At 39.2% G+C, this 12,412-nt stretch overlaps 2 protein-coding genes across 19 annotated transcripts in view; one reads left to right on the top strand and one right to left on the bottom strand.

The window, feature by feature from the left end:
* RYR3 (ryanodine receptor 3) overlaps window positions 1-3,609 on the top strand; it is a 561,484-nt gene extending 557,875 nt beyond the window's left edge. For all 17 annotated transcript variants that reach the window (XM_065595380.1, XM_065595379.1, XM_065595381.1 and 14 more), the window contains 2 exons: window positions 1,201-1,252; window positions 2,698-3,609. In XM_065595380.1, the coding sequence (XP_065451452.1) occupies window positions 1,201-1,252; window positions 2,698-2,793 (148 nt within the window). In that variant the 3' untranslated portion in view covers window positions 2,794-3,609. The remainder of the gene's footprint in view (window positions 1-1,200; window positions 1,253-2,697) is intronic.
* A 91-nt stretch (window positions 3,610-3,700) lies between these two features.
* Window positions 3,701-12,412, bottom strand: part of AVEN (apoptosis and caspase activation inhibitor) — a 181,438-nt gene continuing 172,726 nt past the window's right edge. For both annotated transcript variants that reach the window (XM_005303983.5, XM_065595387.1), the window contains 3 exons: window positions 10,958-11,053; window positions 7,696-8,041; window positions 3,701-4,228 (listed from right to left, as the gene is read on the bottom strand). In XM_005303983.5, the coding sequence (XP_005304040.2) occupies window positions 4,110-4,228; window positions 7,696-8,041; window positions 10,958-11,053 (561 nt within the window). In that variant the 3' untranslated portion in view covers window positions 3,701-4,109. The remainder of the gene's footprint in view (window positions 4,229-7,695; window positions 8,042-10,957; window positions 11,054-12,412) is intronic.

The following is a 12,412-nucleotide window of genomic DNA, read 5'->3' as shown; positions in this document are numbered from 1 at the left end:
GGCTATGCTGGGTGATGTCTAGGGAAAAATTAGGCAGATCTTGAGTTACTCCTCTCCCCCACTCCCCATGTGTATGAGCCTTAGAGGCCACTCTAGCCCATACTCTGCATTAATTCCTTTCACGGTTACCCTCAGTACCTAGCAAGTTACTCAAGCTAGACACAGAATTTCCTCAATTGTGCTTGATTGTATGCTAAGATACAAATTATAAAACCAATGTTATTATAGGGCTTGTCTTCAGAGCAGTGTTAGTTCCAATCACCTACACTCAAGTTAACTCCTTATGAGTTAGCTTAGTTCAAGTGAGAGCAGTCACACTGCAAAACACTCAAACTGTATAGAGTGACTTGATTAAGTAGCTGAGTCACTACTGCATTACTAGTTTGAGTGTAAGCAGCCCTCAGTCTTCAACAGACAGCCCGCTCATGGGCCAGGTAGCTCAAGTTTAAAGTACCACTTAAATCAAGCTAGATATTTTTACGTGTGCACAGAAGTCCAGGTAGGTGCAAGTTATACAACTGCTGTGAAGAAAAGCCCAAAGTAAATTCAAGCCACACAAGGAAATCCATAAATTACAAGGCTAGAAGAAACCATTGTGATCTAGTCTGACCTCTAGTATAACACAGGCCACAGAAATTCCCAGAGCATAACATCCAATCTTGATTTAACAATTATCTGTGCTGGACAGTCCTCCATGACCTTTAATAAATTGTTCCAATGGTTAACTACTCTCACTGTGACACATTTACACCTCATTTCCAGTCTGATTTTGTCTAGCTTCAACTCCCACCCACTGGAGTATGTTGTACCTTTCTTTGCTAGACTGAAGAACCCATTATTAAATATATCTTTCCCATATAGATACTTATAACTGTAATCAAATCACCCCTTAACTTTCTCTTTGCTAATAATAAATTGGGATAAAGTAGGTTACTTTTGATACTGATCACTGGGATTTCACATCCAGTGTCTGTACTAACACTATCATAGGAACTAAAAACTGCAAAGGGGCGGGAACTCAGAGGACAGAATTTGACCCTGAAAGAACTTTATAACATGTTCACAACTAACTTCAACACTATTTTGTTACCTAGTGTGGAGTTTCCCTTACACCTCATCTCTGTCAGGAAATATAACTATAGAGATAAAATAGCATGTTAGATTTTGCACATTAACAAATATTTCTTGTGCTTGTTTCAGCTTCTTTCTAATGTATCTCATTAATAAGGATGAAACTGAGCACACTGGTCAGGTGAGTATGAAGGAGAATTTTCAGAGCAAGCTAAAATGAAGCATAAATTCATATTTTCATCTTCAAGGTCTGTGTATGAAACTTCAACCTTGACTTTACCACACTACTAAGCTATCCCTTCCCAAAACACCAAACTACTAGTATTGGGAGGCTGCCATCAGTAGGGAATGCGGAGTTAAGGTTGTGGTCTGTGGTAAGGTGGGGGGCTGGCAGAGTGGAGAGTACATACTATTAAATATACTTTTTGTATCTGTGTTTTTGTGTCATATGCAAGTAGCATCCCTGTTTCACAATGTGGTGTTTGTATATTAATTTAATTTGTAAAAAAATAAGCCATTACAAAATCTTAGACCCATAGAATTTTTTCCGTTTTTTAAAAAATGCATTGTTCCAAGAATCTGAAATTGGTTCTAGTTATTTTCAAATGGACAACTGATTCATGTTTAATTGTCCAAGCTGGGAGAAAATATAAAGACCATCAGATTTTTAAAATTTGTATAATTGAAGATACTAATATGAGGGTATTTATTCAAAAAAAGTTTGACAGGTTCAAAATTAATGGGACACAGTTATTTTAACGTTCTCTTTAAGGATTTTTTTTAAGTTTAAACAACTATAAGTACAATTTAAAACAAAACTTTTAATTAGGAAGACTTAATCTTCAGTACAATAGCTGATTTTCAGTACTAAAAAGTAGTTGCAAAATGCATATTTTATATTGGATGTGTCCAAGATTTTCTAAAAGAATATTTATGTACATTTAAAATTATGAAGTTTCAGAACAAAGAAAAGTCCACTGGTATCTAAACTGATTTAAAATTGATATAGTTATACTACACATTTAAATTGGTTTAGCTTGATTTTGTAACTTACCCTATGAGCTAAAAACAGTTTGTTCATGTAGGGGGTTTGCACTCGAATGACTAAATTGATTTAATGACATTGGTGTAACTTTTCATAGACCATGACCGAGGGCTTCTCTACACTACCGCTTAAGTCGATGTAACTTATGTTGCACAGGGGTAAGCCAAGTTACATTGCCTGAAAGCAGTGTCCACAGATTCTGCCTCCCGTTGAGGTGGAGAAATTCCCGGAGGCATAGCGCGTCTTCATCAGACATGTTACAGCTACGCCAATGTAGCGCAGTAGAGTAGACTAGCCCTAAGAGACACCTCTCCTCCTATAACAATACAGTACCCAGTTTCTTTTATTATGCCCTGAAAATTTACTTCTGGGTATTTACGTACAGAAAGCTGCACAGTTAAACTTTATAAACTTAATGTTGAAACCTGCACTAAAGGTTGTATAATGTTCTCTTATGTGCCATCAGTGGTAATGTGTGTACATGGTAAGGACAGTACTAAGTATGGTTATTTTGTGTAAAGCAATAACTGAAAATAAACATATGTTAAAACGAAAACACCTTTTTTCTCTTATTGTTTCAGGAATCATTTGTATGGAAAATGTACCAAGAAAGATGCTGGGATTTCTTCCCAGCTGGAGATTGCTTCCGTAAACAATATGAAGATCAACTTGGATAAACTTATCCTGAAAGAAGCTAATATGTTAATGAAATGTAAAACCCAGTAAAAATTAAACACTTACCTTTTATAGTGTAATTCAAAGGTCACATTTGTTTACCATCTCTTTACTGTGAACTTGTTTAAAACCATCCACTTAGGATTTCTGTGCCTAGCAGATAAGACACAGGCCTTATAGTCTGGATTTCAATTTTCTTTTTGAGAAAAAAAAAGGAAATCTATACCTTGAAGACTTAGTTACCTTAAACTTTCCAATTCAAACATAGACTGAAATTGTAACTGTTTTTGACCCAATGTTTGGTGGTATAGTTGAAAGGGCTAAAAGATACATCATTTCTTAAATGCACAATATCTGAATCTTAAGCACTTGAATGTCAGGTGACTATGACTCACATTGTGAAATTAAACATTGTAACTGCAATCTAATTTTTCCCATGGTATTTGCTAGTGAATGTATCAAGATACAGCTTGAAAAGCTTTAAGCAGTCAAAGAAAAATTTTCAAACACTTTATCGACCTTGAAATATCGATTAAGTGCCTTAAAACCTCTGTAGACATAGCTATGCAAGGTTTTTATTTATGTTAGTGTTTTAGATTGACAGTTCTATTAATTAGTTGTGTTGCTTTTCCGTCTTACTGTATGAAATTGCACTTGAAGAGTATTCATATACTTCTTTCAATAACAGCTGGTAAGATGCTGCTGTTAAAAGGCCAAAATAAAATAATGCTTTATGGTCATCTGTAAGTAGTGAAGCTGCTACCTTTATGCATTTTTCTTCAAATAAAATTAAATGCCCACTGCAATAACCAAATAAATAATAACTGAGTTGTCTTCGCCTTATTTTTTGCTGATTACATAATAGAAAGCCGATACAACACAGGATGCACAGTTAAACACACGACTATATTTACTAACACTATTTTATTTTTTGGGACTATAGATAGCAAGTACAAGTCAAAACAATGCTCTAGCAGCGTGTATTATTTTGCAGCTTACATCATAAGCACAGGTTTTTGAAAAAATCCAAATTTCATTACAAGATCCTTCTTAATCAACTCAACTGTAACTTTAGACCTTTTTGTTTAAAGAACTCTTGGATAATAACAGTCATTTAGAATTTATCCAAATATATTATTTCAAATACTGGCTGAAATAAAAGTAGGCGTCATGCAGTATATTAAATCATTGAGCTAAAGCAGCTAGTTCAGTGAATTCTTGTAGACTGATATTTTGTACTTAACTTCTGCCATGTTCATTTATTTTTCAATTACTTGCATGACAATGAAATGTGGGCTTCAGGCAGGTTTCTTTTCCTTTAGGAGATCATACTGTCCAACCAATCTTCAAGCTCTTCCTCAGTAACGTTTTTAGCTGTAGTTTTCTGCTCTTCAGATGCTGAACTCGTTTCTTCAGTCACATCCAACTCTAGCGGAACTAAGAAAATAAATACAGGAAACAGTTCAAGGAAGAAGTTTATCTTTGCACTATGGAAACTTTTGAGATATTACAAAGTTAGCATTTTGCTTTTCAGTGCCTGATTGAATAAAAAGAGAGGATGACATTTAAATAGAGTGTATGTCAGCTAACTGGGAGAAATCACAAAAAAAGCAGGCGAGTAAAGCAACCAGTCATTAGGTGGCTGCCATCTGACTAATTTGCTGGATTGTTTTAGGGACACTGTAAAAGAAGAGCTTATAGTTTCTAACAGAGCTAGGTTTCCAGTCTACAAAATTCCTAACTGATCCTGATTCCATGCCCCTACTGAGACCTATCTTGTCTCCTGTCCAATGCAGACTTTCTCTTATGTGAGAGATCAGCAGGAGGTAATGGCAGCAGAGCTCTTTTTGTGATTATTAGAGGGGTATCTTAGTGACAACACATTTATGTCTGCATTGTGTTTCTCACTTAATGCAAATCTCCTAAGAAAACAAGAAATATCACAGAAATCATTCTCAGACGTGCTATTTCAAGGTCTTTTTTTATACTCTGTAATACCAGTTCAAGGTTTCTTGCTCTGTTCATGGTGGCAGCTTCTCAAATGTACAACTTTAACAATATACAGTTTAACAAACAGTAAAATCACGAGTAGGAGAGAAGCTGTAAAGTACAAGTTCAGTTTCGCATCTTTTGGGTTTTTTGGTGGAAAGTATGAAAATTAACATTTAAACATCTCTTTTATTGAACTCTTTCCTATTTGAGAAATGTTGCAGGCTCAGAAAAATGCTGCCAGCTACATCCTTTTCTCAAGCATTCAGGGACCATGCAGAGTTCAGTATGTACAGGAAAGCTGCAATTAATATATAACTAAATCAACACTTAACTTTTCAGTGTAGACCAAGTCTTAGACAAGCTTTATCTTAACTTATATATGTCGGTCAGCAGTGTGGAAAAAACCAAACCCACACCCCCGACAGACATAGCTATGCTGACAAAACCCCAGCATCGATGCAGCTATGTCAATGGAAGAGTGTTTCTGTCATTCAGGGTGGTAGTATTTCCACACAGAGCTATGCCAGCATAGGCTCCATAGTGCAGATGTTGCCTCAGGCACCGCCATTCCTCACAGGGACCAACAGAATAAAATATACTGGAGTTTCCTAGACAGGAATTTGAATACATAAGCCCAATAGATATTAGGATAATTTTCAAAATATGAAAACCTTTCTAGATCCATGCTTTCCACAATCTATCCTGAGCCAAGATATGCAGGTACAGCACTTTTGGTGAAGATGGAGGAATGATGAAAATTGGGTTTATAAGAGGCATCTAGCTTCAGTCTTTACCTAGAGAGGATCATCTCCCTAATTATATTTCTTTGTAAATGATTTGTAAAAATAATGGAATCATAGTAATATGACACCTCATTATTGCTGAGAATTTGGAAGAGATGGCCAGTTGTTTTGGCGTGGATTAGCAAGTTTCTACTGTACTTTGCCTTAGGGAAATTTACTGAGGATGCTTATACCCATTCTTGAGTCCTAATGCTTTGGGAATGTATTACTCTTAGGAATCAGACATAATAGCAGTCAAGAATATATTTTTCTAAAAAAAAAAAAATGTAGAAGAAAGAAAAGTTTAAATAATATTTTAAAATCTGTAATCAGAAACAAATCCCTGTGTTTTTCCTCCAGACTTATTAAAAGGTTATATTTCTGTAGAGTAACTGAGTAATAGCCCTGCCCTCAAAAGCGTATTGAAATCTTTCATTGATAGAAAACTCTCTAGCAGTGAGCCGTCACGTGTTTAAACTTTGCCAACTAAGAAACCTAAGGTTCCACTTTGCAGAAGAGCTCTATTGATCTCTTAAAATGTTCAAAATGAGCATGCTGACTACAGTACAGTTCTTCACTGATGTTACTCATTGTCCTTGAAAATGAAAATTCCATTAAACTCTTCAGTGTAACATCACTTTCTGTATTATAGGGTGGAAACGTTTCATCAATTATGTATACCAGTTTTCTGCCTAATGATTCTTCTATAAAACATAATGTGTTTTGGCTGGTACATCACTGTGTGGTCTGCTAGATCCAAGAGCAGCATAGTAACTACTGCTGAGTATCTTGCTGTTGACAGGACATTTTTTCAATTCTAGCTCAGAGAAGCAAAAGTATCCTGCAAGTAATAGGATCTTGTTCCGCGACATTATTAGCTCTACCCTTGCAACTGATGTTGTTACTCCATTTCTAAGGTTATTAACTCATCAAGAATGGAGGTCCTTAGGGCCTAGGGAGGTTGCTGAGGGGGTGCTACAGCACTGAGGAGGGAGGCATCTGTGTTCACTGTCAGGCACAATTAGGTCAGGATTTCTGCATTCAAGTCCTGACTGGCTCCTTTTCCTTCATGCTGGGAACTAAACCCCTCCCCATCTCACAGAGAGCTACATCTTTTGGATGCTAGGTCCTGCCCTTTCATTCACTAAGGGGACATAACATCTACAACAGAGCTGGGAGAGGCCGGGGGGGTAGAAGAAAGCTGGCACAAAGCCAAGAAGTAAGTCTATGCTCAGAGGCCACAATTCTGCTTGGGGAAGAGAGAGGGGTACACTTTGAAGAAAAGAAGGCTGAAAGCAGTCAAAGCGGTCCATTGCCTACAGTCCTAAAGGATTATCCACACTATGGGTTTTTTTTAAAGCAGTCTGAAAAAATTAAAGATGAACTGAATAAAAAGACAGTTTAAGATCTAAAATTATTTATCTGCCCAGACCTTAGTTTAGCACTGTAGATTTGTTTTTCTGCTATAGTTGGTGCAATCACTGCTATGTAGCATACAGTAAGGAATACAACTTCCTACTCTATTATAGGTGGTTATGAGATCACCAGTTGCTACTGGCAAAACATACAATTCAGTCCATCACATTTCATCCTATTTAAAAATGGTGTCTATTCCATATAGACCTATTCTTGGAAATCAAAAAATATGCATATTGTAGTGAGTACATTTTCTAAATAATGTGTTTAGAATGAGCCAAGTTATGAGCCAGAATATGATCTAGTACTGAAAGGCCTAATACTCGAAAGCACCATATTCCACTATGCTATAAGAAGTCAAAAAGTTGGGGCAGAGGAATGTACTTCTTATACTATATATGAAAGACTCATATAAAGTTCAGTTTTCATTTATATCAGTAAGGTTTAGATCATGATTTTCAACCACAAGCAACTGCAGTAAGTTTTGGAATGTCAAAGTACTAAACGAGAGGTGCTTCTCTAAAGGTCACCTCACAGAGAGAATGAGAATGAACAGATGTGTTAGTGCGCAACTCCAAATCAATGACATACACTGTCAGGGATATAGGGATGATTAGAGAAGCATTGCTGACTTACTAATCAGGAGTTTAACCAAAAGCATCACTACAAAAAGAACAATACAATCTAAAAAGGGGTTAAAAATAAAAATCTCACCATTTTTCATTTTCAAGTCGCTCTCAGCTGTCGTGTTGTAGGTTTCTGACAGAAAGTTGTTTTCTACATGAACAGGAGCATCTAAATTTAGCAGTAAATCTAATTCTTCATCCAAATTATCTGCCTCTTGCTGTGACACAGAACAGCCTCTCTGAAAGGATTCTGAAGAATTTGTTTCAGGTCCATCTTTACTTAAAGGCATCAAATGGACAACGGAATCACTACCAGGATCACAGATCGATGCTATTCCACTTTGACCCAAAGGTTGTTGTAACTGAGTCACACTCCTCTTGCTCTCTTCAATACTTTTAGATTTTATCTGAGGGAGTTCTGTGGGTGTTGATGCCTAAGAGTACAAGAAAAAACTTGGGTCTTCATTATGGTGAACTCAATTGTTACAGTTGAAATTTTAAAAAGACAGCACAATAACTCATGACTGCCACATACAAATCACTTAATTAAATTCAATGGAACAGATTTTAAAACTGCAAGGAAAGTAAATTAGTACCAAAATAAATTTGAAAATATTTGTGCAATAATATCTATATGTAAAGGTAACTGTGCAATATTTTTTAAATTAATTATTAATTAATAATTAAATTAATTATCTGAATACACCAAACAGCAGCTAGTAACAGAGGCATTCAGTACATACAGGGAGGGAAGTAATGCCTGTAGTTACACTCATTCAGTCCCACGGGAATCAACCTGAAATTAGTCGAATTGCTTGGGTGTCACTGAGGGGAGAATTTGGCCCAGTAATTAGCCAACTGTCTCTGATTTAAGTTTTCCCTCCAAAGTCCCACATGCTGAATCATTCTCTGATGTGACACTGTCTGGTGAATGAGGAATTTTTAGTAATATGTGCATGTCCAATATATGTGACTCAGTTTACCCACTGACTTTGTATTCCTACACACTGTGTATATAGCGGTGAAACTGCTTGCCCAGAACAGGGGCTTAGAGAGAGTCTGTCCGGATGCACCAGTCAAGCACTGAATGGATATATGAATGAAAGACCCAAAGACTGGAACATTAACTTCTAATGATTGGTAGCCCAGGATGGGCTGAATGCAGTGGAAGCAGTATGGGAACAAAAACAAAGTCTGAGAGATTGTGTTTTAAGGGTGCTGCCTCAGACACAGGAAATGTCTACCCTGCAGCTGGGAGTGAGCATCCCAGCTCGCACAGACACACTAGTGTTACCGGGGCTCAAGCTAGTGCTCTAAAAATAGCAGTGTGGATGCTGCGGCTCCGGTGGCGGCTGAGGCTCTCTGAGCTGGGTATGGGCTCAGGTGGCTAGTCCAAGTCACTGCCAGAGCTTCAACATCCACACTGCTATTTTTAGTGTGCTAGCTTGAACCCTGCCAGCATTAGTCTGTCTACCCAGGCTGGGAAGCTTGCTCCCAGCTGCAGCGTAGACATGCCCACTCAGGGCTGAGGAAATCACAGATTCAGGCCTGGTCTAGACTGGGGGGGGCGGTGGATCGATCTAAGATACGCAACTTCAGCTACGAGAATAGCGTAGCTGAAGTCGACGTATCTTAGATCAACTTAGAATCGCTCACTTCGCGTCCTCACGGCGCAGGATCGACGGCCGCTGCTCCCCTGTCGACTCCACTTACGCCTCTCGCCATGGAGGAGTTCCGGAGTCGACGGCAGAGCGATCAGGGATCGCTCCCCAATAGAGCGATACACTACCCGAACCGGTGGGTAATGTAGACGTACCCTCAGAGACTGACAGAGGGATGGAGAGACAAGAGGGCTCCCAGGAGAGCATTGCACGTTAGTGCTTCTGCCAATATGGACTCTGACTTAAGCTTGACTTTTCCAGGTTAACCTAAGAGTTCTCAGATGCTGTATATTCCAGTTAACTAAGAAATACTATCTCATTCTGAAAAGGCTATGCTGTGTCACTGCAAATGCGTACTGGGGTTCATTGCTTCTCAAATGGTGAGGAATCTTTAAACAGGAGTCTGAACTCAGTGAGACTGGCAGAGGAGAGCACACCGGGAAAAACAGGACTGCTGAAGCCAGAAAGCGCAGTCTCATTGGAGAGCTGTGGAGCTCACCTTTGGACAGGCCAATAACAGGGGTACTTAACGACAGACTGGGGCACAAAACACACCCTGTAAATCACCCCAGCATGTAGACATGGTTTTGACAAGTTTATATTTTATTTTTCAAAAGTTAACACAGCAATATTAAGTAGAAAATTTGCAAAACAGTGCAAAGAGTGAACCAAGAAATACCCACTCTTTACCTAATCACTTCTAGGCAGTTTCTTTGCTCCTTTGGAGCTTCTTGGAGATTGTGCTATCACAAGTTATATCACAGCATAGCCCAATGGCAAAAGAAAGATAAAGATTAATTTAAATATTACAATATGCACTGAATGACCTTATTTATCTGCACATACACATTGTAGGAGGAATCGAATACATTTACAGCACAGATTGTCTCTTATTTTGTTTGAAAAAGAAAATAAATAAGTTTATTTAACTAATAAATTTATCCCCTTGGAATAATGAATACTGGGAAAAGAAATGAATTTTAGGCTTGGCATTTTGGTTGCAAGAACAGAACTTTCCTTGATAAAGAACTATATATGAAGATTCCTTTATATACTCTACATCTGCAGATATACCTTTCAGCTCCAGTAAGAAAGAAGTTAGCTATATAATTGTCTGAACAATCCCACAGAAAAGAAAATCTTTCCTATTAGAGTCAGACATCTTTCCCTTTCTAGAGCAGATTGATTTTGTTGTTGTCATTTTTTTCTTCAGCTGCTGATAAACTGCTCTCCAAATGTAACCTCATGACAGCCGTTTTTAACTCAAGACTCTCATTAGTTCTCTTCCCTCTATGTGAATGATATTTTGTTTTCCATAGCCTGAAGAAAGCGTTTTGCTGAAATGCTGTTACCTAATTTTCTACACCCTGAATATAAGTAACCTTTTCTTCAGCTGTTTGACTGGCAGTTCGCATTCTGACAACTGACTCAAATTTGTTTCATAAAAATTGGATAACGCTTATATTATGCCATATCAGATCAGGAAGTTAATTTTTTAAAAAGATTACATATCAAATTAGTTTCGTTTAAAAAAAAAAACATTAAGGATAGTGAAAACAGAAACAAGTACTACAACTGTGTAGTTACCCTGTGCCAAACATCAAAGAACCTGGACCTTATTTTTCTTGAAGTGCTATTTACCGGACTATTTAAATCTTCCTGTAATTTTATGTGCAACCAGAGCATTACCTGCACCATTTCAGCAGCCACATTCAACCTGAGATGCAGAGGAAGCTCCTGAAGGGCCTGGACCAATGACTGGCAATCCACGTAAAGCGCAGATAGCTGAAATACAATTAAACAAACAGAAACCTTGCATAAAGAAAATTAAACTAACAATGATTTCAATGTGTTATATTCCAAAACGCCACACACGAAAGGTAGCTATATAGCAATACAAACCTAAATCTATAATACACCTGCAATAATTTCAAGAGTTGTAGGGATTAATTCATAGATTTAGAACTGTGTATGTGCAGTGTAGCTGGGTAAAATGAAAACTAGATTTATAAAATACCTGCAAAGCAAAGGAATCATTTAGGGTGGTTTAAAAGGCAATAACTAACTAGGAGTAAGAAAACGAGATTTTAAAGATGGTAAGTTTAGGATGCCTACTTGGCAATGCAATGAAGATATACAAAAGGAAACAATCCTGTACTAGCAGTAGAATGCTCTAAGCGTGTGTGTCACTGCATCTGGGAGCAAGCCTGCCAGATCGGGTCCACAGATTTGTGGTCATGGGACTCATGCTAGTGTGCTAAAAATAGTTCTGTACATGGCCCAGGGGAGCCATGGCCCCCTCCACTTTTAAAAGTGGGAGGACCATGCCGGCCCACTTTTTAACATGAGCATAGTTTGGGTGGGCTGGAAGGTTGCATTGCCCTCCCTCCCACAACTTCAAGCTTTGGGCAGGTGCGGAGTGGCAGGGGGGAGCTAATAAGGTGATTAGTTCCCCTGCCACAAAGTGCAGCCCCTCCTGGTGGCGCCCTTCGGTGGGGGGAGGAAGGGGGGACTGAGGTGGGCCTTAGGCCTCCCCATGCCACAAGGCCCGGACCCTCAGGGGCCCTGCCCCTGCTCCTTTTCTTCATCCTGAGGCCCCGCCCCCTGGCCAGGCTGAAAGCCAAAGCCAGACCATGATAAGAGCCGCCCAGGCAGCCCAGGCCACTGTAGGGAGCCATGGATCCTGCACCTGCCCTGGATGGTGTGCCCCAGGGGGTGGGGACACAGGCTGGAGTCTGCTCTGGGCATCCGGGCACCCCACCCAGGGCAAGTGGGAAGAGGAGCAAGAGGAGGAGCCAGGGAGTGGGGCCTCAGAGAGGGCTGTGGCCTTGGGGCGAGTAAGGGGTGGGGCCATGGGAAGGGGCAGGATCTCAGGGAGACGAGGAGGGGCAGGGCCACAGAAAGGGATGGGGCCTCGTGCCCCCCCATTTCTACCAAGGTTCCGGCACTCCTGCTCTGAAGCCCACCTCTCCTCCAAGCTTCAGAGCCCAAGCCGCAACATCTACACTGCTATTTTTAGCATGCTAGCACGAATCCCGCCAACCAAAGCCTGCGGAACCAGGCTTGGAGGTTTACTTCCTGATGCAATGTAGATATACCATTAAGAGTCTACTCAGCTATGTAACACAGTCCTCGTTTTACAGA

This window comes from Chrysemys picta, chromosome 4, assembly GCF_011386835.1.
Source record: "Chrysemys picta bellii isolate R12L10 chromosome 4, ASM1138683v2, whole genome shotgun sequence".
NCBI classification, from domain to species: Eukaryota; Metazoa; Chordata; order Testudines; family Emydidae; genus Chrysemys; species Chrysemys picta.
Note: the sequence above shows the minus strand (reverse complement) of the source record. Positions and strands in the feature narration are given on the sequence as shown.